This window comes from Genypterus blacodes, unplaced genomic scaffold, assembly GCF_046128005.1.
Source record: "Genypterus blacodes isolate CSIRO-AG114 ecotype Tasmania unplaced genomic scaffold, CSIRO-AGI_Gbla_v1 ptg000107l_1, whole genome shotgun sequence".
NCBI lineage: Eukaryota > Metazoa > Chordata > Actinopteri > Ophidiiformes > Ophidiidae > Genypterus > Genypterus blacodes.
The window spans coordinates 2,538,146-2,565,512 of NW_027466911.1; the positions used below are offsets into that span (position 1 = coordinate 2,538,146).

The window sequence follows — 27,367 nt, forward strand, 5'->3', positions numbered from 1 at the left end:
CTGTATATAGGGGTATGTGTTGTCCTCTGCTGGTGCACAGCAGAAACTGCAACACCACTTCACCCCCACCCTGCCTCTCTCACTCTCCCATCCCCCCACCAGTCTCTGCTTCCTGGGAGCAAATATGCCCGCAAACAAGCAACAAAGCCATATTTTCACAAAAGAAACAACATAAAAAATGAATATAAGAATAATAGGACGGTTTCTATGCCAAATAAATGTATTCCTTCCTTCCTTCGGTATCTTTTGAATCTCTGTGGTTGCTGGGTTTTGCAGGTATTGTAATGTGTCTTTGGTGGAGGTGTGAACTTGTTGTGTGGTGTGAAATGGTTTCACCCTCTAATCTTTCTCAGGTCACTTGAGTTGGTGTGATTCACAGTACATCTAAAGCCATTCAGAGTAATAATGTGAAACTTGTTCTGGTAGCTTCATTTTCACCTTTAACCCTTCTTACACCTACAACTTAATAATTAAAGACAGAGTCAGACAGAAAATGAGACAGAGAGAGTCGACAGAAAATGATACAAAGAGAGTCAGACAGAAAATGAGAGAGAGAGAGGGAGAGAGAGAGAGAGAGAGAGAAAGAGAGAGACAGACAGAGACAGAGACAGAGAGAGAGACAGAGACAGAGAGAGAGAATGGGTTTGGTAGTCAGCATATGTGTCTTTCTAGACGTCTTACTTCCTGGATGACTGAATTAACCCCCTGGCTGTTGAACCTTTTGTGATGTAACAGAGAACACACCCAACAGCTTTAGTACAAAACTGTTATGGTATGTGATGTCATACGGGGCAAGGGACATGGGATGTCATTTATCATATGTGTTGTCATGTGATGTCCTATGTCATATGTGATGTCATATGATGTCGTGATGCCATATAGGATGTCGAGACATGTCATATGAGACATCTTGAGCTATTGGAACATCTTGAGCTGTGGGACTACTTATGTTTTATTGTATGAATGGAACTGTGTGTTGTTTATTTATTGTTATTTATTTATTATTTATTTATAGTTGTTTATTTATAGTTTATTGCTGTTATTGATCACTGTTCAAAGATTCAGGCACAGCACAAATGCATTTTGTTGTATTATCATATACAATGACAATAAAAGCTATTCTATTCTATTCTATTCTTTTCTATTATGCTACGGGTGCATTTTCCATAACTGATAGTGCAGCCTGCCTACGCGGACACAGTGCAGCCTTTTCTGACTCGTCAAATTTGGCAGCACATTCCCCTGTTCACTCCCCTGCTCAGCTCTGGATGACCTGCAGGAGCCTGAAGTGACCTAGTTTCCTTACATAGCTATCTCAAGGCGGGTACAACCCACCCATCAAAGGTTGGTTTGCATGATATCCTCCCACAGCCGTTGGCTTCAAACATTGGCTGACACATATATCCTTGCGCAACCATTTAGAGAATCGGTTGTTGTTAACAAGGGTGGAAAGTTATATGGACCATGGACTCAAGATAAGAGTAGACCTATCAAGCTGCTCTGCATTCATCAAACTTGGACTAGTGGCCTCCCATAAAACCTGTTGGAAGGAAACGCTCACATATCCAGGGGCAATGACCTTAATGAGAAAAAACGACATTATGTACTATTACTAAAATCTTCTTTCTTACAACAATTTTGAAGAACAAAAACTTACAAAATGGAACATTCACGAAATAGAATAATAACCCACAACAAAAAAAATGAAAGGGCCAAGTTTGAGTGTCAGTAGATCAACATTCTACTGCTTCGTGTTTACCCACCTCCCCTCCAGGACGCTGCCAGCTACTGTTATAACGGCTCGAGGTGTTCGCCTTTTCTCCAGAGTATCGGGGGAGGCCTGTTTAAGTCATAGTGCCACAGAATGCTGATGGCCCAACTGATAAACATGATTAGAAGACAATCACAAAGCCTGGATTTGGTGTATGTGGTTACTAGAAGGAGAATAACACCAAAGTATGTATTTCCATCCTCTTGATATTAGAAATTTGACAGGAACAACTACCTATTTCTATTTATCACGTCTGCCAACAAAAACCTGATTAGTACAGACCTAAACTATCTGAGTTTTTTCCAAGATGGTAATGGTTTTGTTTCTATGAAAGGGTAGAGATAGGGGGTTGTTGTGGTTGTCTGCTGCCTGTTGCAGCTGTCTCTGTCTATCGTAACCCATGAAAACAGCAACTGTGAAAGCTCTGAAAACCAGCTTCTTCCCCTCCAGCCATCGCTCTAACCCACCACCCCTTCTCTGTCTTTCCTCATTCTTCATATCTGATAGTGCTATTGCATAACACCGAGACACGTCTAATCGTCACAACAAGCATTAATGTATCGCAGTATTCAACAACAGTTACGTTTGCTACGGAGCTTATTTAGAATTCATGGCCGTTTTGGTGATTTTAGTGGGCTGTTGGTCGTTGTTTTCACACTTCTTTCAGGAAATACCCCCAACAAAGGAAGAGAGGAGGGTCCGGCATTGACGTCACCGGTCTGGCAACAGGCTTTGAATGCGTCTGGCAGTCTCTGCTGTGATTGGTCGCGCGGTCTCACGACGGCCTCTTATTGGTCAGAGCCGCGCTGGGGCAAGCTACATATCTCTGCCGAAGAGTCCATTTTGTTGCAATTCAGACAGTCGGGAGAAGTGGCGTCAACCTACCACTATATATACCACACAAATCTCAAGGCTTGACAGGTTCGCAGGAGAATCAACTCGCTGTGCTTTCCACGTCGTTGCCCCCCACAGGGATTTAAAGGCTAACCGGACATTTTCTGACGAAGGGCTTCAACAACAAGCCTGGAGAAGTCGGTAAGAGAAAAGCTGTTGTTGTTTTTCTGCCTCGTCGCCATATTGGGTTCGAAGTTCTTTGTTTTGTTTTGGTGCCAAAAGGATGTGACCCAGATGGAAAAGGCGACATTTGCATGGTTAATATTCAATGTTGTCGATTTAAATGATATTTGGACAAGAAAAACTACGTCAGGCGCGTCTTTCGCTCTTATGGAACAACAACGCAAAGCTGCCACAAAGGGCTTCGACTGCGGCTGAGCCCAGAGAGCGGCACGCAAAGAAAATTTGTCGCAGTTGCCTCCACGTAATGTCTCAGTTTATTATTAAAGTCCGAGTATGAAGAATCGAATAGCAACTGCGGCCACTTCCTCTTTTCGATTTATTTTGCCGTGTAAATTCCAGTGACGCACACAGGAATGTACTTAGACGCATACCTGCCCTTCTTCATCGGGAAAACACGTCAATGCGTAGTGGAACTGAACTATTTGTGTTCGATTCGATTTCTTGTATTAAAATAACGATAAATGTCTCTCACACAGGTCTTCGACTTCTTGGAGCATCGTGCGCCGGGGCGAGCTGATGTTCATCTCAGCTCCGCGATTAAACAACGCTAACTGGCACATGAAAACCTCGGATCTTGCTGGACTCAAAAGTGCAGCGAGAAGTAGACAGAAGGCTACTTCAAGGACCTGGGGACCGACCGGAGGGGAGAGACTCAAGACAGAGAGACTCTGCTTCGACAACTTTTTCACAACAAAGAGGTGGGTCGGGCTGTTTTGCTCTCTGCGCTGTGCTGTGGGGGAGGGGCGGGACAGAGCGGCTGCCTTGTCTGCACGTAGCCCTCATACGGTGTTTTTATTGGGGCGCTGCGGGGCAATAGAGGAGCAAACGGGTAATTGCTGAGCATTTGTCTGTTGCTACAACTGATCACGCTCTTAAAATGTATAACCAAGACCGCAGTATTCCAATGCACATTTGTGTTGTAACACAGTATTCTCTCTTTAAAGGTGACACGTAGTGCAAACGCAGTATGGGAGGTGGAGAGAGGTACAACATTCCAATTTCCCACCCTGAGCGCGCCTTGCCCAAGAAGAATCACCAGCTGGGTCGGGTCAAGCAGAGAAGCCGTGATCAAAATGGAGCAGTAACAGCCTCAGCTACGGGGAGCCTTCACCACCATGGCCACCGCCGGGGTGACAAAAGCACAGCCTACCACAGGTCTCCGGAGGCGCGGCAGGCCGCGTCTGCTGACAAAGGCGCTTCTGTCCGCTTTGCCACCAACTATGATCACAACTGGGAGGGCGCCGTGTCACACCTCAACACGCTCCTGGCTGCCCAGGGAAGTCCGAGCTACGCAGGACCAAAGTTCAGTGAGCCGCCCTTGCCCAGCGTGTTGCCCAAACCCCCCAGTCACTGGGTGTCTTTCCCCATGGGCTCCTGTGACAACAGGGAGATGATGACCTTCCAGCTAAAGAGCCTCCTTAATGTGCAGGCCTGAGATTGGTTCTTGCACTTGGCCTTTTCAAAGGAAAAGCCAATGCATGGACTCACGCTTCGTAAGGACCCACTCATCAGGAACACCCCAGTGCTGTAATGTTTTTAGCTGTTTTTATTTAGACCTTTGAGGGTTAGAAAACATTTATGGTGGTGATCTGCTGTAAATGTTCTCTATACCATTTTTAAAATTAATATTACCAGATTTTACAGCCCTGGAGCCTTGCTGGTAGGTGAGTCTTGAGTGGAGTCAGCTTCTTCTGTGACTAGTGACAAACTGGATATCCTTTGTACTTTGTGCTGTTTTGTTCTTTTCTATGTTGGCTATCGAAGCAGATTGAGTGCTTTTCCCCCAATGAGAGGTATAGTTTATTTTTAAGTCAGTTAGAGTTCCCGTAACCTTTTACAGTCCCATTTATGTGGATGGTCAAAACGTCTCCATTGATAAAAGTTCATGATAATCCTTTGGATTCACCTCTGAAGCTTCAGGTGCTAAACCATCGTTCATTTTTGTATTCCGTTTTTGACGTAGGCCCACCTATTCTGTATATACATTTTTGTTCCCTTGTTAGGGATGGAAAAAGCACTCAACTGCAATTCTGCAGGGAAACAAGCTATCTTACTGGAGGGGATCAGTTGTAGTGAGTACAGGTCAAAAGCATAACCTCAAACTGAAGGGTAATAAGAGACCATGGCACACAGACCTTGGGCTCTCAACTCCTGTACTTTTTTTACTGCGCTGTGCGCACATGCACTATAGGAGTTGAGCTTGCCTAAGGCTCACAGCTCTTGGATAGCATTATTGTACAGGTCCTTTTATGTTGTAGTTGAAAGATGTATGAAGTGTTTTGTGTAACCAAAGCAATGTTTTCACTGTATGTTTTTCGCCTACCTCTTTGCCCGAGCGACACGGTTGCCTTTGCCACTTCGGCCTTGTCAGCTCAAGTGGCAAATAGGTCAGAGTCCCTTGGGTTACCTATGTTTAATATTTCCAATCAGTACTTTTGCTGCTTCTCAGTCTCTGAATCGCTGAAGCTTTAACACTGCGGAAGAGGACCTGGCACTGTTGGCTACTGTGGGTTTACTTAGCCTGCATGTCATGGTCCTGTTGGCTGCAAGCGGTTCTACAGAGACAAAAAGCAGAGATAAAGCAGAGCTGACTTAATCATGTGATGTGGCCCAAGGGACTCTACAGGCATAAGGCCAGTGTGGATGTGTTTACAGAAACGAGTTTTAAGGTTCAGCCATCCCATAATCAGATGCTCACTGCCTCTTGCACCTGTTTACCCTCTTGCACTGCAATCATGTTACGGGCATGTAAGATGCCGTTTAGAGTAATGGGTGCGTACTCGACTATCTCCCTATGGGTTTTCTAGTTTGATTCAAACCTCTATTGAGGCTGATTTTGCTTTCCCTGTGCAGAATTGGAGCTGACCATCTTAAAGACAACAAAACAAAGTATGAGAGCTTGAAAGTATGTTCAAGAGCCATGTAAATAATGAAATGTATAAAATACATGTAGCATATGTACATTTGCAGGCTACATTTGAAGCCTGCCTGACAAAAGTATTTTTAGTAATAACACTGAATGTATAAGACATGCTGAGGACGTGTCTTAACTTCAATGCTGAAGAATATTTTTGTTAAAAAAAAACAAAACTAACTGCCTAGAGCATTTGTCAGAACCCCTGCACTGTTATCTTGCCAGAGACCTTGCACATGTTCTTATTGTTATGTATTATGCAGTGTAGGAAAGATGCTTAGTGCAAATTAAGTCTATCAAATTGGAACCCAGGAGACTTGCATATGTATGTTTTTTTTGTTTTTTATGTGCTTGGTGGATGTAATTTTCTAAATCATGTTAACCTGATTGTGCCTAAGTTAAAATTCACTCTCGAACCGACAAGCAGATTATTCTGACATTAGGCAACAAAGACACATATTAAGCAGTTCATCTTTTGGAGAACCATGTTCACTTCTCAGCTGTTCTTCCGCCAGCTGACAATTGAACTTGGCTCCATCCAGTTTAAGTACTTTCTTCTATTAGCTCTTTGCTCTTTTAGCCCACATTTGTCATACATAGTAATGTCTCCAACTAAATTTTGAATAAGTAATGAATTGGCTGTCAATTTGTCCCTGATATATTGTCACTGAATATGAAAAGAAATGCCCTGTTTTCTAATATTGGTATTAATTGGTACTGAAAAAATGTTGTAATGTAAAAGAATGCATTCTTGAATTAGTGAAGACAAAACATTCCAAAAAGAAAATAAATCCCCTTCCCTTCCCCCCACTTTTGTCTCACTGTACTTTCTACTGGTGTTAACTATAGTTGTTCAATGTCTCCTAGCATATTGATAAGCACAGCTGCCACTCAGCCATAAGTACTTTAAGGTAAAAGATTGTTTTTGCATAAAGGACAAGAAAGAATTGCAGTACTAAATAATTTATTCTGTTGACATTTTCACTCCTACACAAAAGGTAAATAGGACACTAATTGACCACATCCTTATAGTATTGTGGCTAGATAGAAAATGGACGAAGAATTCTAGCAAGACGGCATTCAATACAAAATTATCCCTCCATATGTTGACTACAGAAATGGCTACTATGTGCTATTCCTTAGAAAAATAAAAGGACAACTGAACTCTGACATCTGCCCACAGGAGTAAATACTGCTATGTCAGGATCTCATGGTTTTTCTGTTGCATTTGACAAAAACAAACGTCACCATATTAGTTTAAAAAAAATTGTGGATGCAAATATTGCTGACACAGAACACAAAAGGCCTTGCAAAACTAAGAGATCTTAGAAACAATATCTTTACCAGCAAACATCCATGTTACATGAGTCTAAAAAGACCTCAACTTGCTAAACCGTCCATATGTCTAGATCTCTGCTCTGTGACATTCTTAGAGTTAAAATCTCTTACCTCTGCCCCAACCTATTTTGCTCTCTTTTGGAAACATTCCTTCATAATGTGAGGGAAAACAGATACACACTTTTGTATTGTAGTTATCACAATCAAATGTGGAACAGAGACACTAGACAGATGAAGAGCTTTGGAAAAGCAGGCAGTTAGTGCCCTCCAGACTTACGACCGGCCCAGGACCGGGAGCGAGATCGTGACCGAGACAGCGAGCGGGAGAACGAGCGTGACTGAGATCGCCCCATGGACTGTTTCTGGTAGTTTGGGTGGAATTCCTCAGCTGGGCTGTGGGACCTGGACGGGCTCTTTCTAGCTTTGGGCCTCGATCTGGACGGTGTTGGGGAGTGGGACACAGAGCGGCTTCGGGAGGCTGCCTCATGGTGAGCCCGGTGATGCTCACGAGGAGGTTCTCTGTACCTGGTCAGGTGGCAGTGAGGGAACACTTATCAATAATGACACATGTGCAACAGGCGTTCCTTGGTTGAATGTAACAGAGCAGCAGATTAGCTTACCTATCGTTTTCAGGGCTTCGGCTCCTTCGGCGACGGTTCAAGGGCCGAGAGCTACTGCTAAAACAAAAAAGAGCACAAATTATTTTTTGAGTCCAACTTATGTACAAGTCATATTATGACAATATGATCATATGTGTTGTGTGTTAACTGAAAGTTTGTGCCGAGTATGTGACCGATAAAAGGCTCACGGGTGGTCCCACATTTAAACTCACTCTCTGGGGCTGTCAGACCTACGATGGCGGCGCTCATAAGAGGGACTGCGAGACCTGCGGCGGTCGTGGCTGCGACTTCGGGAACGCCTGCGGCGGTTATCCCTATCCCCATCATCATCGTAGCGGGAGAAACTGTTAGGGGAACTGCGTTCCTTTGTTTTCATCTGGTTAGGGGCTTGATTGAGACATTGACAGAAAGACATTAGACAGCATAACATTTCGTTTCCCAGTATATATTAGCTGAACGTGGATATAAAATCTTCATACTCTTGCGGTCTCCCTGGGCAAACTGAATCTCAATCTGACGGCCACAAACCCATTTCCGGTCGAGGTTGTGGAGAGCGTCCTCTGCGTCGCGGACATCTTCAAATGTGCTGTATTGTTAAGGCTTTTGGGTTTCAGGTCAGAAGGCAGCACACAAGCATGATAATTACGATAGACAAAACAATTGCAGTACAGGCCGACAGCTCCACTCAAACAAAGCTACTGGATTGAGATGTGAGCAGTGCAGCTACAAATCAGACATTTTCAGGTGGTATTTGTAAAGTGAAAATGAAAGAGAAGTCATTACACCTGCAAAACATGAAACTGAATCAGTAGGCCCATTGGTGATTTGAGACAAGACAAATACTAATGGCGATTAACCAGATAGGTTTGGTAGGATACAAAAAGTTTGGCTTGTTACCTTTAACATGCTTGATCTTTGACCTTCAGCTTGTTCTTTAATGGCTTGACAGAAGAACTTGAGGTTTCCTGCTTGTCTTTGACCAATAAACACTTTTCTTTTCCTCCCTTTGGCAGACAAATGGAAGCCTGGGTGCTCTCTTTTGTCCTTTGTATCTTCATGCTTTTGCTCTCTTTATTTTCCAAATTCCACTATTGCTTGTCGCCTGGGTGTCTTTGGCTTGAATCTACTCTACAACCGCCTTTCAACTTTCTTTGGTGTGGGACCTCCAGAACTGTATCTTTACCATTTCTAAGGCAACAACAGAAGAAATATTTGTTAGGAATATGTTAAAAGCTACATACAATAATATACCATGACAAGTAACACATGTGAGAAACAGAAAGACACTCCTCAAACAAATACATTTCAGGGTGACTCAACCCACTTCAAGCTAAACTTAAGAAATCAACTGTTTGCGGTCCCCTGTGAAAACATTTTAAAATTAAAAGAATAAAGGATATTGAATGTAAGCAAATCCTCTTGGCCGCCGTGTATAGAAGTCAAGTGGAATGTAGACATCTACAATAGGCCCATAACGACCAAACTCACGGCGCAAATCCTCTGGCCTAAAGTGTCATGAAATAAGCACATTTATTCTGCTGGCGAGCAGATGAATGTAGCTGGAACCCACTGTGCTCAGAACACACAGGAGCTGGCACCAGCAAAGCATATGAACACACAGTACGTGTTTGCAGACATGTCCACTCTCTCCCACTTTAACATTAGAATTTTAAAACTCAACAGTTTATTTGGCAGCTATTGAAGGTCAAAAATCACATGTAGTCCGAACAGAAGTGAGAGAGTTCCAGCGGAAAGAAAATGGTCCTCATTGCTTTGGTCCATTTCCAAAAACACATTCATGCCTATTTGGATTATTGTGTCACAATTCTAATACCTTAAACAATCTAAGTGTTTCACATGTTTGCTATGTATTAGTTAATGTATGTGCATTTTACACAAGCATTATCAAGGTTTCAGAGCAAGTTCACTGAGACATTGGATACAAGGAACTCCTATCAAAGTGGAACATTCTGAAGTCAGACCATCATCCATAAGGAGAGACCTTTACCACTGACACTTACACACATCTACTCTGTGATCCACAGCACAGACTGAATGGGTAGCAAAGGCACATTTGGGCCTCTTAAAGATGATTAAACTGAAGCCAACATCTTGACAACAAAGAAACAATTGGACAATTAAGTCTTTTTTGTGGAGAATCAGCTTTCAGGAAAATTGTTGTTACTGGAGATCAGTCATATCTAGGGCATCACACTAACATTCACGATAAGGTTTTATTACTATTACTAAGGAGGGTCCATTTTTGGAACTGAAATCATCAAAAGAGGAATGATAATACAGAGAAACAACCACACCTCTTATGAAATTATATTGAAATAATACTAGGCCAACCTTAATTGGTGGAGGGCAGGGGAATTCACTGTGAACACGGCAGGAAAAGATTGATTAGATAGAGAGAAGTCAACTATTTAGGACTTTACTGTGAGAACATGTTTGTTGTTGGTGGACACGCTGTGACCTGGACAAACAGGACGGAGTGTTTGGGGGGGGAGAAGTCAAGGTTAGAAACGGACTGTCTTCACCTACAGGGAGTTTAAGTGTGATTGAATACATGAACTGCACCAGAGTGGAACAAGGCAGGGACTCGTTCGTAGTGACAGGTGACGACATTTACTACCAACTGCTACAATGCGAGATAATTACACACTAGCTCTATGACAAACCGGTATTATTACACGCGAAGTGCTTAACTGTTTGTCTGTGGTTGAATACGCAGTAAACACTCCTTTCCCTGCCCGACCTCCCGCGTCACGGCGCCATTTTGCCCACGACCACACAGGTTTGCTAATCCAGCGCTAGCATTGTTGCGGCGGTGCTGAAACAACAACAACATACCTGGACTCGTCGGCGATGTTTCTGACGAAGAGAGACGTGTTCGGAGGTCTAAGATACCTCGCCATGTTTAACAGTCTGCTGCCGCGGCAATTTAGTGGCCGGAAAGACGGATAGTAATGTAATGTTGGCACAAAGGCTGCTTTGTGATGGCAGCAGGCCCAAACTACGTGGTTCGACTCGTTTTAGGCTTCAACTGCGCATGCTCATGTATGTAAACGCGCACAGACGACAAGCATGCGCACGTGCACGCGTAATACACTGCAGCGTTTGGACGTTGCATACATTTTACTGAATGTATTGACAGTGACTGTTAAAGAGATAATATCTATGGACGCATACATGCACAGAAGAATATGACACAAAGCAGCAAATTTAAGCAAGTCTTTTATTTAAATAGCACCGGTTTCCTCACTTCCAACTTTACATCTTCCTGCTCTTTCTGATGAGAGTTGTTGAGCCCATGGTCAGGGTCTGGAAAGAGGAAGAGGAGAAAATAAATACACTGTGTCTCAGATCTTTCTTTTCATTCATGTGTGACAGAACAAATAGTCAACCCACCTCAACCATCTCTCCTCCCTTGAGCTCTTGGATGTGGCAGAACTTTCCAGTTTTGCAGACCATCTTTCCACCCTCCATGTTGACAGTGCACTGTGGGGGCAAACAGGCAAAGAAATGTGGACAAAATAATGAATTGGTTACTGTGATAGTGCATTCTGAAAATTCTTTAAAACATTTTCCTGCTGTTTCTGCAACTTCTTATACAATAAACCGCTGTGATATTGAAGTAGTGTTTCAGTCAGGATTATGTGGATTTTGGTCCTACAGGGTAAATGATGGTTACAAACCATGAGCTTCTTGCCGTCCATGGTGTTGATTTCAGATTCTTTGCCAATGGTGAAAGAGTTGGTGACGGTCTTTCCAGGGGTCTTGGAGGCGACAACAAAGTCATTTCCATTCTGCTTGATCTCAGTAACTGGCTTGATGTCCTTGGCCATCTTGATGACTTCTTCTGGGAGATCTGGTGAAAAAGAAATGTGTCTCATCATAACTGGGTTAAGATTCACACGTGCATAACTGCAAATGACTTTTAGAAAAGCTTTCTCCAAACAGAACTAACAGATCTAGCAGCTCTATTGTAGCCCCTTGTGAATTGTGCTCACCCATTGCCCTGAGGAACTCCTCATAGTTCTCCTGAGCATACACCTGCCATGTTCCGTTGAAGTCCATGTCTGCCAGAAGGTCTGGGTTCTCTTTCACCAAGAGGCTGGGACAGCTGTGTGAAGCTCAACACAATGTGGAGAACGTGAATGTGCTACCACCACTTCTTATAGCTGAAGGTGAAGGGGGGCCTGGACTGTCTAATCAGTTACAATGACTAATCTTTACTGTTTGAACAACCTAGAGTTCACTTACTCAATTTTGGTCAGAACTCAACTTCCACCAAACACAGAGGATGAAGTAAGACAGTCAGAGTTCTGTTATGTCTGAGCCAGAGGCTTTGATCCTGTGCAGAGACGTGAGACCTTGCACTAATAAAATGACGGATATTGATCTTCACTTATATTCACTTATTCACTATATTATTGACATTAACAGAACCCAATCCAAGGATGCTAAAGTAAATTAACAAAGAGGAAACAATGAACTTCATTTACTGAGCATAGAGTTTGAATCGTTTGATGATGTTAACCTGCATATTTTACATATTTACATCGTATGTACGCTTTATTTTACACGCCATTTGACCTTAATGCACATCTGCAACCTTTCCTTTTTGTGCCGTTGAACTTCCTTATGTGATTCTACTCCACTGGCGCCTCATAGAAAGGGTCAATGACACAGCGTACTGTTTGCACTTTAAGTGCAAAAGGCTCTGCTCACAAATTCATACACACGGAAAGCAATGCATACAGCTTTTTAAATACTTAAACATGGAATTGAAGCTTACAGAATGAAAATGTGGTGACTGGTGATATTGTATCTATGAGGAAGAGCTCATAAAGATAATGCAATGAAAGTTACTCAGGAGATACGACTTTATTCCCAACACACAGAAACGAATGACACACCTGATTGTGAAAATGCTCTACGGTCCAGAACTTTAAGTTTCTACAGTATTTATGTGACCACAGTGACATTTGTGAACTGTGACACATAATGACACATCTGTGACACATAATGACACATCTGGGACACATAATAACACATCTGTGACACATAATGACACATCTATCATGCCAGACTTCAGCTGATGGTGCACGACTAACGCAACATTACCATCCTGCATCTTTGTCACAGGTAAAGACATAATGAGGCATTTAGCCGTGTGCAGTTTTCACCCTAATGAAGCCAACCTCATGACCTCACACTCGCCAGCTTTGGCAATTAACATCAACATTTCAGCTGCAGTCGAATATGACACAAAGAGCGGACAGAATTTAAATGGGAGAATTTGCAGCACAAAGTGGACTATATTTTCAGTTAAACCTTGGTGTACATTTTAACACTCTCACTAAAGTGGTCTTCAATCCCATCACACATAATCAAACCATCACATCCCTTTTCCCATTCCATCTTGACTCCTGCTTTAAGTCTGTGCCTGCTGTCTTAACCCATCAGCACAGCATTTGATGGAGGCTTATCTCCAAGCCTGTACACACTCACAGTCACATCGACCGTCTCAGATCCATGTCTGTTGTGCACACAGATGCTGTATTTTCCAGAATCCTCCATTTTGACGTTGGTTATAGTGATGTCACTCCGCTTCGGCTCCTTGATGATGGTAAACTGACCCTGGCTGGTGATGGCCCTGTCGTTTCGAAGCCAGAAGGACTCTGGGGTCGGATCACCATCGTAGAAGCATGTCAGGCACAGAGTCTGAGGAGAGGACGAAGACGAGTCAGAAGCAGCTTTGGGCAACACAAAGAGTCACACCTGCACTCCTGCCTCACAAAATGGAGATTAGCATTTTGAAAAGATGACAGGACCACACACTGTCATACCTTGCCCACCACGATGGCTACCACATCAGGGAGACCCATTGTCACTCTGGCCTGATCTGAAACGACATCAGCGAGACATTTAGTCTCTGCTGAAAACCCTTAAAGGATCATTTATTTAGTGGACAGGAATAGTTTAAGGACAACAACATAACTTATGACTCACTTTTCTTAGCAAAGGCCTCTTGCCTGCAGGGTGAAAACAAAGGGTCAAATCAATATGATATGAAAGTAAAACAACAACTCTGAATGAAAGCTGGACAGAAAGTGGCCTGTTAGCCCCGACTCCTCAGTGTCCTCTGACTGAGTTAGTGTCATCCTCACAGCACGCCATGCTTCACACACCCGTCTCCATGGTGCAACACTTACTTCAACCTCTGGTACTCCAGCATGGCATCAGCAAAGCCTGTGGGGGAAAAAAAGGTGACATCGTCATGGAAACTGTAGGCAATTAGATAGATAGATGAGCCATTACTGTGAGAACAATTCTGTCTTCCAGATTTGGGTTTTTTTTAGTTGTTGACTCAATTCAAAGTAGATATGTTGTTGTTCCTTTCTTTTAAATTCAATTAGATTTTAATTTCCCGATCACGACAGCAGTAATGGAAATACTAAATTGATTTACGCATTCTGTTGACGTTCAAACTGTTTAATGTACTTTAATCAGCATCATTCCCAACAGACGCATATGAATGAATCACTACATTGCTGCAGTTGTCATTCTGAGCTTCACACTGTCCCTACAATCCAACAACATTAGTTCTAAGTTTGACCGACATTAACTGACACCCTTCAAATCAAACCTGAAAGCCAAAAAGGCCAACGCCTCCTCACCTTGTCCTGACAGGTCAAGATAACGTTTGTGCGTCTCCTTGCCGTCAAACATCTCTAAGGTGTATTTTCCTTTGTCGCTGTCTGTTGGGTTCAAGATTTCAGCCCAGACTCTCTGCATGTTGCACCCAGGCTTCACTCTGCTCTCCTGGTCTATTCTCTTCTCTCTGCAAGGGGAAATGGTTTAGAGATACGATCTGTTACTGCTGCTTTGGGTAGCTTAGACAAAGAGTAAGCCTTTGCCTGTTTGTTCTCTTTACCATGAATATGAATGTTAGGAGACATGAAATGATGAGAGGTTACAGGCTCAGAACGTCTCACAGAGTTGAGTTAAGTTGGGCTTGTTTTTGTGAAGAACTCGGTAAAGGTAAGTCCTGTAAAGCTCCAGCAGGTGGCGCTGTTAGTCTGCGCTAAGAAACCTGATGTGCAGTAATTCTGTTCTCACCTTTTTATTCCACACTTTTTTTCCTTTAACGTAGTGATATAGGAACTGATGCTGTGTCAAAATGTATTGTTTTTATGGAAGATAGCATCTGATAATAAGAATATGAATATAGACCCTTTTTTAGACTATTTTCATACATAGAGAGGGAAAGGCGATAATGATAATAAGTAATAGTCATACACATGAAAATGGGTGAATAAGGAAACATAAAGAGACAAAGCTTTGACAGTTATGATTATTATTATGATTGATCAATGTGATCCAGTCTAAATGACATCACTGCTGTTAATCATATTGTTGCTGTATGTTTGCTAGATGACCTCATTTACCAGTCCAGATAGTTCCAGACTGTGATTAGTCAATCAGTACTGTGCCGATCATCAGCCCAAAGTCTTAAATCCATGCAGGTTGTGTTCCCTCCCTGTCTAGACAAACCAGTGCCACGAATAGCTGCTCTAAAGTGACAGACTGTCTATACTTTCTACTGTGTTGGTGTAAGAAATGACACTTTATCTCCTTAGTCCAAGTTTCTATCTGTTAATTTGAGTCTAACGTCACTCTAATATTCCATATAGTGAAACCACTGCAGGATGCTCAGCTCATCTTTGATGTCGATGCTAATGAAAGCATTAAAGTGAAAAGGCAACACTTTGTATTCTAGTGCATGTGTGATAAGCTCAGTCGTGTATCAAATACAAATCCCTCATTTGAGTGCCTTTCTATAATATGATCAACAAGCTGTGTGTATGTGTGTGTGTGTCTCTGTTGATGTCTGTCTGTCTGAAATTCAAATGTGCAGAAAAGTTAATTGCCCAATAAATATTGACAAGTATCTAATTTTGCTTCATTTATTCTCTCTCTCTCTCTCTCTCTCTCTCTCTCTCTCTCTCTCTGACTGGGAGAGATGAGCAGAGTGAAGCTGTCACATTACTTCTGAGGCACCTTTCCAGCTCTGCCCTGAGTGTCACATTTAAAGAGCTCGTGCTTGTACGCAGAGGACGGCTGCAGGAACCAAGACGTAGCTTGTTCTGTCACATTTAGATGTTAAACTTTCGGAAGTTGAACCTTGGTAACGTGCCCGAGACTTTAGTGCCACTAATAAGAATTCATTTCACAGCAGATTAAAACAACATCATCCCTTTAATTTTCTGCATCGCCTTTCAACTTTGCCGCCTTGTTTTTCAGTGTGTGCAGCCAAATTGCTACAGGATATTTTTATGATACGTACACTTGCCCACATTTACCTCCATAATGCACAGGCACTGCAGCTACTAAAGCCAACTTGAAGCTGTTTCCTCCCTACTTTACTATTTAAATGTTTCTGTACCTGCCGACTTTCAATATTTCTATACACTTCTTACTCATTTTGTTCCTTGCGAGCCCTTCGCGAAATATTGAGCGGGTGTGGGGGTCAAAGAGGCGCTCTACATGTGAACTCACTTAAAGTACCAGCTGGCCTTCAAGTAGGTTATATAATATTTGAGAGAGCAGTAGAGCTGGAGACCTTCAGCAGTGCTCTGAATACTTAATGGGCCTGCTGACAATGCTGTGTGGAGAGAGAGGGAAAGAGAGAGAGAGAGAGAGAGAGAGAGAGAGAGAGAGAGAGAGAGAGAGAGAGAGAGAGAGAGAGAGAGAGGGGAACCATTATAATGGCACAGTTTGCATACATTTTCATTTTAAACATGTTGCTTATCTTAGGAGCGTCACATTAATATTCTGAAACCACGCAGCGTAAGATTAATTAACAGAGATTTTAGATGTTTATCGTTCCGATGCCGACACAACGCACCTGATGTAATAACAACATATTGGCACATGTCACAGTCGTTCTCGATAATGGGGCTTCTAACTCACCACACTGTTTGCTCAGCTGCTGCAGGAGCTTGTCATACTCTGTAAATTAAAACAACATTGCTGCTTTCAGACAGAGTTTTATACCGCTGGTGGGAGTTTATAAATAATAAAAAGGCCTCAAACTGTCAGAATGTTACAGAAATAAGTGGTAAAAGATCTAAAAAAAACGTTTCCATTATAGATGATAAATATACATTAATTGAAATTTACACGGGAACAAATGGGGAAGGTTGTTTACAGACATTTACGTTGTGTCTCACCTTCATCCAGCAGCTCCAATGTGCTGACGTCCTTTCCTCTCCCATCAGCCACCACAGCTTTGTACGTGCCACCTACGTTCTTTGTAACCTGAGGGAAGACCATCCAGGAAATATATTCAGAACTCTTCACATGAAATATTGATAACTCTGGAGAAAAGTCAAATGCTTGTCTAATTTCTAGTATCACCCTGAAATACACCCCAAGGTGAACTGGGCTGGGAACACCAAAAATAATGCTTTTGTCTTTCTCTCCCTTTTTCACCATCCTGTCTGCCATTAGAAGTGCTGATTCAAATTCACCTGAGCTCTTAACCTTCTCCGTCGTATCCTGAAATAGAACAGGATGGACTAATTTTGGATACCTGTGGGATAGTGAGAGTGCTGAGGCCTGAAGGCTTGTCGTACACAGTGGCTGGGGTCACCTCCGCGCCTTCCTTAAACCACTTGAGGGTTGTGTCCTTGCTTGTGTTTGTAATCTGTATGAGGAGAGTCACGCCGCATCACAAATTCAGTTCGTGCAACACTAAAAATAGGATTTATGCAATTTGGAGAGCCGTAATATGCCAGTGAGAATCCCTGCAATGACGTGCGGTACCTTGCACTTTATAATCAATTCACAATCCTCTGTCACGCTCCATGTCAGGTACTCCAGGAAATAGGGTCCTTAGAAATCAGAACAAAGGATTTATCACTGCCACTGAACCACTGGAACAATGACAATCACCCAATCAGGCCTTTGAAATAATCAATGAAACAGTAGCATATATTAATATGTCAATTTACAGCACTTCATCTCAAGTGATGTGCGGTATTGGCAGTGACGGCTGCCCGGCATGAGAAATAATACGGCAGCAAAAGACACATTCGCGTCCCACTTGGTCAAACACCTCTCCTGTATTGTGGCATGTTGCTTGTAATCAATTTACATGGACTTTGATTCCTAGTGGGGCTTCTGAAATAGACCCAATGCAACAGATTAAATGCCATATGGACTTTGAATAGCTGATGTGAGGTGAGGTTGTCTCCTCGCACAAGCGGGCACAAGGTCGTTGGCCTCCATGCAGAGAGTGGAGCGAACCAACAAGTGCAAGTGATGAAGATGTCGATTAGTAATCACAGGATGCAACTGTTCTTTGTTTACCTGACTCTGTTTCAAGAATCTAATGCAGCTATATCATACACTAAGCAGCACAAGCATTCTATCATTGATGGGTTAAGGACCTCAGAGGGGTTCAAATGGCTGTTTACTCTCACTGCAATAAGATTTTTATTTGAACAGAGTGAAGCTGCTGCTGCTGCTGCTGCTGGGTTGTGTACTTTGTAGCCTCCCAGCAGCAGAGGCTCTGATTGGGTTTAGTTTGTGGTGTTTGCTAGCCTCTCACCGGACTTCCTCTGATGGTCACGTCTTTTTGCATCAGCCAAAGCCAGCGTCTCCCGGAACTCTGGTGTCAGAAACACAGACAGCATTGGAATGAATGTAGAATAGATCGCGCCCACCCCAGACAAATCACTTTGTTTACATGGCAGTGATTGATTACAATCATAGAAACACCCTGGTCTTAAATGTTGAACACAGGTTGAAGTTGAAGTTATTGTGAGATTCTTTATTAGCTGCTGGAACAAAGATTCAATCAAAATCAGATCTCTGCCGTCAAGAAACTAGAGCACCATGAAATAGGGAGTTTGGCTGAGTCCCAAGCCACCCTCAGCCCTTATCACTGAACCTTCTATCTTAATTAACATCACCTGTGTGCTCAGAGAAAATATGAGCGTGCAGCAAAGGGGCTGAAGATGCTGCATGAGGAGTGGGACAGCACTTTGTGAACGCTCCTTCCTGTTATGGTAAAGTACAGGGTTCATATTTCATATATAGTTTAATAATAGTGAGTGCTTGCTTCTCACTTTCTGAATTTTATATTATCATACCATATTTATAATATATATGTATACCTATATCATTGGTAATTTTGTTGATCAAATCAGATGAGCACTAAGTGACCATGGGGCCTGAAGGTGACTTTCCCTCTCAGCTCTGTTTTTAAGTTTAGTTTATCAATTGTAGGTTATGTCCTCAAGCACAACATACAGCAATGCAGCAGATTTACAGGGAGTAAGTATGAAAGTCTAAGCGTCTGCGAGGGTGGATACAGTGATTTGGCTTCATGGTGCATAAAAAGCCTACATTCAAACCAATTCTCCAACTTTAGTAAACAGCCCTGTGAATCCTGCAACTCCACTGTTCCCATCCGTATCTAACTGACATTCATGGGGTGAACACTTTAGAATGAGCTCTCATTGTCTCATGTCCCATCCCAACATTCAATCAGAAAAGGAAAGTCAACAAAGAACATACGCTGTAATGTCATGGTTACTTGAAAGTCTACCATTAGGGCAATAAGCCAATATTTAATATACTTTTTTGCATTTAGTGGCATATGAGTGAGTGACTTACTTTGATCCACCAAAACCAGAGTAAACTGGTTCTTGGCACGACCATCCCTCAGCTGAGCTGTGTATGAACCCTCGTCTTCTGGAGACAGATGATGAAACAGAATCTCCACCAGACCTTTGGCCTTGTCGAAGTTGATCTTGCGTTGCTGCAGAGGAGAAAACACACATTGGCACACATATGGTGCGGACAGACTGAATAGATGGAACACGTATATAGTGTAGATATGTAAGGTGTGGATATACTGCCATGGGAACCAGTGCATGAATACTGTGCAGTATATGTGAAGCAAAATGTGTGGTATGGTAAACCTAAGGGCTCTAATCAGCTCAATGCCTTTTGAATTTGCAACAGGAAATGGCGTCTAATCAGTGCTGCACAGATGGATCTCTGATATGGAGAAATAATGGAATAGATGAGAATAAATACAAGCGACAAGTAGAGCTGCCTGACAAACAACCGCACCCAAAATCTCATTGAGGAGTGAAAGCACAATCAAATATAACGTGCATCATATTTGTTTTCCTCTCTATTCAGATGTGTCTGATGATGTTTCAGCTTGGTGCCATAACACTAAAGGTGTTTGTTCATTGTCTGTTTATGTTGGTCATTCTGGTGCTTTATTGAAGCCAGTTTGAGTTGAATTACCCTTTAAAATGGCAAGTGAATCACAGTTTTTATTTTTCCTATTTTCTGTCTTGCAGCATTATTTTGTCAACAAGAATGGTCTTTATGAAATTGCTTTTTTTTAAAGGTTGTTGCAACAATTTTACAGCTGCCACTGGGCTATTTCCTGAATGTAAATGAATTTGAGGGTTATTTGGGAGAGATTTGAAACAGATTGCAGGACATGTGCACACATTTTACCACCAACTTATCTTAGTAATAAATGTTACTAAATCTGAAGCAGCCACTTTCATGTTTTATATGAAGGGATTGCCTACTAAAAACGCAAAGAATAAACAAACAATAAGCAGCAGAGATATACTATAGTACCTTGTGTGTTCCTGTTATATTATAGGTACATAAGCTGAATTCTTAATGTGAAGCATCAGACTTTCCCACACTCTGTGTATAGTTTCATCTAGAATATGTCACAATATGAGGTGGCATGCTAACAAAACTGCCCCTGACCCTGACATGGTGAGGGCCTTACTGAGGGCCCACGGGGGCCCACATGGAAACCTGTGCAGCAGGCATTCTCACCGGAGTGCTGGAAACCTCTCTGTCATTAAAGATGAGACGCAGCTCGGCAGCATCGCTCAAAGTCTCCGTCTGAAGCCAGAGACGCACGCCGCCGATCTCACACACCTCCACCTGCCAGCCCGACTTCAGCGCGATCACTACCAAAGCAAGAAGCATCTGTCAGAATGTAACGCAGGCTTTAGCTCAATCAGATTCCATCAAATGCTTGTATTTACACGTGCAGTTATATGCTCGTGAGGTTTGATTTATCTATCTAGGCACTTACGTGGATTTCTGACTTGCCAGCTGAGTTCTTTCAGTCTTTCAAGGTCTAAAACATAGAAACAGGTGCTGAATATCATTTCATAATTAGTGCCAACAGCTTGATCAAGACAGATTATGTCATATACGCAGATATATAAAGAAATAAAGCAGTGAGTGGAACCAAATCGTGCACAGGCCTTAATTTTCCAAACCCGCAAGCAGGAAACTTAATTGAGGACTTGAGCTTTGTTGTCACTAGCAGAGGAATCATTTGCTCCAGAGAAAAGCTTGAAACTCTTAGAATTAGAGGACCTGTATAAGAGGCCATCATTCCTGCTACCATCACGTTTCTTCAGCAACAATTGGAAAAGTTAAATAGAGTTGTGTGTTGTGTAAATAATCTGTTACCGTCTGTCTTGAGGGGGTTGATTGATATGTTCTGAGCCTGACACATAAGTGAGCAAAGACTGTGATATTGTTTTTCCAGAGGTAAGAGAGGCGTGACGTTTCTTATGCCCTTCTTAAACAAACACACATAATTCAAATGCTGAAGGGACAGTCTGTAGTTTACCTTCAGCAGTGAAGTTGTAGCTAGAGGATAAGCTTGGGTTATCACTCATCTCCACTGCGTAGAGACCCAGATCCTGTTCAGAGGGTTCAGTGAAGGTGAGGACGGACCTGGTGATGGACAGACAGTATCACAGGAAGTTATGTTCGACATTCCACCATGCAGCCTCGGGTGCTGTAACCTTTCTTGAGACAGTTTGAGAGTTTCGTTTTCGTGTGCTAAGTCGTCACGAAACAGTGTGGAACTGTGCAGGCTGGAGCTGCATGAGAGGAATTACTTGTGCGCCCAAAGATGGACAAGCAGTGACTGTCACTCACAGGGGCATTTAATGTGGAAGGCCTCTCCACAGAGTCACAGAGTAACAGCAACCATCTCTCTCACAGCTTCAATGACCCCTGACAAGAAGCTCCTTTTACCCGTGCTTGCAGACTCACGCCGAGCAAACTCTACCTGTTGTTTTTGCTCTGCACGCCGGCTCTACCGGAATCAATGGCCTCTCGGTAGTTTTTACTCCAAAGGAACTCGCTGCTGTCATTCATCTCGTCAGCCTCGTAGGACAGAAATATGAAGCCGTCACCGTCCACGCCGATCTCAATGTTTTTGGTGCCTGGGGCAGATTAAATTGGTCAGTATGGGTCAGGGTTTTGACTTGAATCAATTATGCTGCGATCTGTTTCTTGCATTATTTCTTTGTTTTCCTACATGAAGACATGTCCTGAAGTTTGCACATTTTAACATTGCAAAATACCTAATACCAAACTTTGGATGTATAATTTCCAATTTATTAATTTGCATCCATCTCTAATTTGAATGTGATTTATTTTAATTCACTTTCCTGGTATTGCATGTTATTTATTGCAGCAATTAACCAACACCATTCCTGTTTTGGTGTATGTGTAATTGATCTGCACAGCTTGAGCTATGGTTGCTGACCTGGTTGTGTCTGAGCTGTGATTGGCTCAGATGGCAGTGACGGGCAGCCCACCCCAGCCTCATTGACAGCCGACACACGGAAACGGTAGGTACCTCCTGCTTGAAGACCCGAAACCTGGAAGTCATAACACATCAAATATTTATCATCCTTTGTCATAATTTCTCTTGAATATTTCACCATTTAGTACCACGGTGACATAAAGGCATTAAATATTAGGCCACTTCAATTTTCCACAAAATGAATAAATAAGGGGCTGCAGACTGATGGGTTTTAGTTTAATAATCCATATGGCTACAATCATAATCAGATACAGGCATGATGAATGCAGCAGACAGATGAACGCTGTTAAACCAGCTAAAGGAGAATCCTTTGTTAATTATAACCGCCTGTACTTTACATTTTCAATCACCTTGTAAAGTGTGTCAAGGATCGGCTCGTCATTCAGGGCAGTCCAGTTGTCCGACTGATCACCCTGGCTGATTTCCAGCACGTAGCCCGTGACGGGACCCTTTCCTTCATAAAGGGGAGCGGCCCAGAGCAGCACCAGGGAGTCATTCCTCACCTCCCTGGACTCCAGGTCATAGGGGCAACCTGAGCGAGGGAGCAGAGAGAGGAGGGATGAATAACAGGGAGGATTTATCCATGCAGAGGATCAGTAAATTAAGGAGCACTGAGAAGGAGAGAAAGAGAGAGGGCAGAGGCAGAAAGAGATGTTTGTGTGTCTATGCATGTTTATGTATGTGTGTGTGTGTGTGTGCGGCATTTGTGTCTATACATAAACACCCACTTCTCAGGGGAGTCTTTTTATGGTGCGCTAAAAAAAACATCAGCTCTCTTCCACTAGTAAAATGTCACTCTGCAATATGAAAGGACTGTGAGGGTGGCAGGCATAAGACATTCATGAATATTTCCCCACTGTGACCATGACAGAAAGTAAACAAAAAATATTTCCTTGGCAGAACTGGATCTCATGGTGAAATTAACTAAAAATAACAGCAAAGTCAAAAACAGCACAATGACTTAGCTTAATTTACCCCCGCTGACTTGGTTCCAGTGCATGGTAGTTAATTTGCTTAATGACTTTCGGTCACTTTTTAAATTATTAACAGGACAGAGGAAAGCCCATTTGCTTAGATTAATGAGAGGCGTTTTAAAAGTGGCATGTGTGATTTTCAGTATTAATATAATAAGAAGTGAATGAGTGGGGCAGTTCCGCTGGGTATGGGATGGATGAATGCGTGTGAGTGTGTGTGTGATCATGGGACACTTTTCTGAAACCTCAATGAGAAGACGGTTTTGTTTGCTGCCTTTTAATGAGGTCAAAGCACCATTTTTGGTATTGTTATTTCACATCCTTGCTCAGAGGCACATCAGCAACATCAACACTGCCCACATCTCATAAAGAATTTAACTTTCTCCCATCAGACTCAACACTCGTTATCACTCCAGGGCAGAAGAATCGAATAAAAAATAAACAAAAACACAAATTAGAACTAGTTAGAATTGCAAATAACAGTCTAATGCTGGACCATTGCAGATTTGTGGATTAACGGCTGACCTCTGCTTGCACTTAAATAGCACAATATGCAAATAGATGTTATCCCTGGACCTCATGCTGGCCTCTTTGTTTTTGAGGTGGGGTGATAATAAGCATGTTTCATTGTGTCCTTTAAATTGGTAAATGGAGGTTCACATAATGGTAGGAAATGAATGCTGGTGAAATGTCTCCTCACCTGGCTCTGGCATTGTCCACCGCTCACACAGGAAAGCCTCGCTGGCATCACAGGGCTTCCCAACGCCAACAATGTTGGCAGCAAACACTCGGAATCGGTAGTGGTGCCCGCTGGTCAGGTTGCAAACCTACGGTGACAAATTAGACTTAAAATGACGATTGCCAACAAAAGCATATTGTTTTCATAGTATAGTCTGTACACATACATTTATGCATTCAGTGGGGCACAGACGTGAAGCCAATGTCTATGTGAAAGACAGCCTACAGTTGTGTGCCATGGTGAATATCAAAAGTATTTTTTGAATAATAACTGTTCTAAGGTAGGAGTTGAAAGTAAAAGCAAAACTACAAATGCATCTCTTGAAGAAACTGCGCTGTGATTGCAATTGCTGAAAGGTTTTGCTGAATGCTGAAGAAGTGCCTGAAAGTCTGATTGAAGTGTGAAGGCCTCGAAAATGTTTTCAGCATGAATGAATGAAAAAGTTGACAGACAGCTAAAGCTCACATCTGTTGAAGCTTTCGTTTGTTTATAAACAGACGGAGCAGCCAATTCAGCAGAGACACAGAGCTGAAGGCAGATGATGCCTGAAAAAACACATGTGGAAAAACTGACTTTCATTCAAAAACTATAACTGCTACAAATCTCTAAGATGTCCTTTCTACTCTGATTCAGAGGACAAATGCGTCTTCTTCTCCTTTCTTTCTGCCACTCAATCAACCATAAACACTGCCACCTCTACTCTCCTAAGCCTCTTTCATCATCTGAACACACTGCGGTGAGTTGGCTGCCATGTTCTTTTGTGTGCCTTTCTAAGTAGACTGAGGCCTGAATGCAAAGACTATCTCAGATCAGCTGAAAGATCATGCGAGGCTGAGAGGAAGAAGCACTCTCACACTCGGCTTCCATTCTAGTACAGTAACACACAACCCCCCTCAACTGAAGCAGGCAGGCACTTCGATAGGGTATTAGCTCTGTCTGTGCTGCCGCAGCATTTACGCCGAGCCCCCAAGACACAGGCTTTACGAAGAGAGGGGATTCAGCCATATTGATCTAATCATTGATCTTCCTATTCACAACCACTTAGACTTTAAGGCCTTTATCGCCTCCGTGAACAGTTGTGAACTTCTGCTGCCGCTCTAGGCTCTCTCCCAACAACCAATTGACACAACCAGAGGGAGCTTATTCCACAGTAATAGCAATCACTGTCTGAATAGCCCATTTCCCTCCACCCACTGCCCCCCCCCCCCCCTGGTATCAACTACAGATCCTTCTCTAACCACAGTTAGGTGAAGCGACAATGTTCTCATCAGATCAATACGCGGCCCGCTCCAGAAATACAAAGAGATTTGCCAAAATGAATGAAAGGACCTATATTTTTCAACCACTAGATGGCGAACTGGCTGTGTTTGATGGTTTTTGACACACATTATTCCTCCCCCGAGCAGAACATTCTCTTATCATCCACTGCTTGGAGTCTGACAATAAACTATGGTGCCTGTGGTGTAAATACAGGGTGAGCATCTTGCTGGAGGGTACATCAGCAGGTTTGGCAGTGTGGAGACCATGACCTTTGCCTCAGGACACCTTTATCAACAACAAGACGAAAACTGGTGGGAGGTAGATGAAGGAGCGCTTTCATGCCTTTGTGTCTGTTAATGTTGTGGAAGCTTTCAGGGCAAATTCATTTACATTTCCTGCACAAGCTATGGAGGAAAGGGCTCCGAGCGCAATCACTGTTTAAATTAATCTAATGCAGGAATATAGAATTCTGACCCCCAGAGCAGTGAAAGCATAACATGAGTGAGTGCAAATGTGCTTTTTTGAAGAAGTGAGGCAACTGTAAGCACTTACTTAACCCAACAGGGGGCGCTGCATGGTTTTGCCAGAGTCGTTCTTTGAAATAACGGGTTCACAATCCTCAACTGTGGTGGGAAAACAGTCTGCACCTCACAGTTTTCCAGGTGTAATCTTGATCTACAGCGTTATAGTGATTTTCTCTGTAATTAACTTTATCTTTTTTATGTCTTTTTCAACACAGCAGATGAAACATTACACATTTGCACCGTGTCTAACTATGGAGCACCTGTAATCTTCATAAAACTGGTTGAAGATTAAACTTTCCTCTTGGTCTCCATGGACACCGCTTGTTGCCTAGTGACACTGCCAATGTGTTTGCGGGAGCTTTAGCCAATATTACCATTATTTCAAACTGTTAAGATAACATGTTTTCCTATAATTATATTAAAAGAAAGCTCTTATTGTTAATGGTTGCTACAAATCTTATTGCTGTGCTTTTTGCACATTTCACTATAGAGGCCTTCCTCCATGAAAAGTAGTGCACGTTATTTTGTTTTTAATACTGGGTCCAGAGGTGGAGTGAGCTGTTTCCATAACATTAATATTAAAGTATGAGGTTATTCTTGCTCTTACACAGAGTAATCATTTTCAAATCTATTCACACAAAGTTTGTTTTCCTGCTGTGATGTAAATTAATCTGGTATTAAAAGGTCACTCAATTTAATGCTGAACGCAGATTTGAACCCTCTTATTTTGGATTTAGCTCACCTCTTTGTTTACCTATAGATCACAGATTGTATCATCAGTGCCTAAGGCCAGTGTATGGAATAGAAGTGGACCTTATATATTCTTATATAATAGTAAGAAAACCCTTGTGGCATTAAGCTTTGGCCAGAATATAAGAGGAAAATCCTCTGAAAAGCTGTGCAACAATGAAAAACCACATTCCAGCATAATTCCATAAAGCGATGCCCTTTCAGAGAGTGCATTAATTGGTCTCTTGTGGTGTTGCTGACCTTAAACTGCCTCTCCCTCACAGGCTTCACGTTGACCTCCCTCCAGGTGTCCGTGCCGTCCTCCCTCTGGTCCAGGTAATAGCCACGCACAGGGTCTCCTCCACTACAGGCAGGAGCTCTCCAGGTCAGCACCATCTCTGAGTCAGTGCACAGCAACAGAGCCACGGCAGAAGGGGAGGAGGGAACATCTGTGCCAAACGGAGGGATAAATACATAAATAAATAAATTTTCAGGTGAGAGATAGCAGATTCTCAGCGGGTAGCCATTCTTGTTAAATAGACCGAGAAATGCCACAAGCTCCCTTGCCGGCTGCAACTCGTGTCTGGAGCAGGCAGCAGAGGGGCACAACATTAATCAATCTGAAATGAGGGCTGAAAAAAAATTACTACGATTCTAAGTGGTTCATTTCTATCACTCTAGTTCATTTAACAACATTATTGGATTGACACAAGGAGC

At 42.6% G+C, this 27,367-nt stretch overlaps 4 protein-coding genes across 4 annotated transcripts in view; 1 reads left to right on the forward strand and 3 right to left on the reverse strand.

Moving 5' to 3' along the window:
* Positions 1-2,603: 2,603 nt before the first annotated feature.
* Positions 2,604-6,572, forward strand: pnrc2 (proline-rich nuclear receptor coactivator 2). The gene is made up of 3 exons (XM_076160852.1): positions 2,604-2,806; positions 3,325-3,546; positions 3,793-6,572. Exon 3 carries the CDS (start codon positions 3,816-3,818, stop codon positions 4,281-4,283), a length of 468 nt encoding a protein of 155 aa, XP_076016967.1. The 5' UTR covers positions 2,604-2,806; positions 3,325-3,546; positions 3,793-3,815; the 3' UTR covers positions 4,284-6,572.
* Positions 6,573-6,700: 128 nt separating this feature from the next.
* On the reverse strand, positions 6,701-10,778 carry srsf10a (serine and arginine rich splicing factor 10a). Its single transcript, XM_076160851.1, has 6 exons — positions 10,577-10,778; positions 9,131-9,225; positions 8,200-8,313; positions 7,933-8,107; positions 7,721-7,777; positions 6,701-7,625 (listed from the first exon to the last, which is right to left on the reverse strand). Exons 1-6 carry the CDS (start codon positions 10,639-10,641, stop codon positions 7,358-7,360), a joined length of 774 nt encoding a protein of 257 aa, XP_076016966.1. The 5' UTR covers positions 10,642-10,778; the 3' UTR covers positions 6,701-7,357.
* Positions 10,779-10,947: 169 nt separating this feature from the next.
* Positions 10,948-11,904, reverse strand: fabp10a (fatty acid binding protein 10a, liver basic). Its single transcript, XM_076160853.1, has 4 exons — positions 11,737-11,904; positions 11,422-11,594; positions 11,135-11,224; positions 10,948-11,047 (listed from the first exon to the last, which is right to left on the reverse strand). Exons 1-4 carry the CDS (start codon positions 11,801-11,803, stop codon positions 10,997-10,999), a joined length of 381 nt encoding a protein of 126 aa, XP_076016968.1. The 5' UTR covers positions 11,804-11,904; the 3' UTR covers positions 10,948-10,996.
* Positions 11,905-13,157: 1,253 nt separating this feature from the next.
* The window catches only part of myom3 (myomesin 3), a 43,046-nt gene continuing 28,836 nt past the window's right edge, over positions 13,158-27,367 (reverse strand). The window contains exons 18-37 of the mRNA XM_076160804.1: positions 26,912-27,099; positions 24,099-24,225; positions 22,775-22,956; positions 22,365-22,479; positions 21,882-22,038; positions 21,435-21,541; positions 20,886-20,930; positions 20,621-20,757; positions 19,418-19,562; positions 18,348-18,407; positions 17,561-17,628; positions 17,328-17,441; positions 16,966-17,053; positions 16,706-16,744; positions 16,292-16,397; positions 14,410-14,573; positions 13,945-13,981; positions 13,742-13,764; positions 13,579-13,634; positions 13,158-13,453 (exon numbers count right to left, since the gene is read on the reverse strand). Of these exons, the coding sequence (XP_076016919.1) occupies positions 13,184-13,453; positions 13,579-13,634; positions 13,742-13,764; positions 13,945-13,981; positions 14,410-14,573; positions 16,292-16,397; positions 16,706-16,744; positions 16,966-17,053; positions 17,328-17,441; positions 17,561-17,628; positions 18,348-18,407; positions 19,418-19,562; positions 20,621-20,757; positions 20,886-20,930; positions 21,435-21,541; positions 21,882-22,038; positions 22,365-22,479; positions 22,775-22,956; positions 24,099-24,225; positions 26,912-27,099 (2,228 nt within the window). The 3' untranslated portion in view covers positions 13,158-13,183. The remainder of the gene's footprint in view (positions 13,454-13,578; positions 13,635-13,741; positions 13,765-13,944; positions 13,982-14,409; positions 14,574-16,291; positions 16,398-16,705; positions 16,745-16,965; positions 17,054-17,327; positions 17,442-17,560; positions 17,629-18,347; positions 18,408-19,417; positions 19,563-20,620; positions 20,758-20,885; positions 20,931-21,434; positions 21,542-21,881; positions 22,039-22,364; positions 22,480-22,774; positions 22,957-24,098; positions 24,226-26,911; positions 27,100-27,367) is intronic.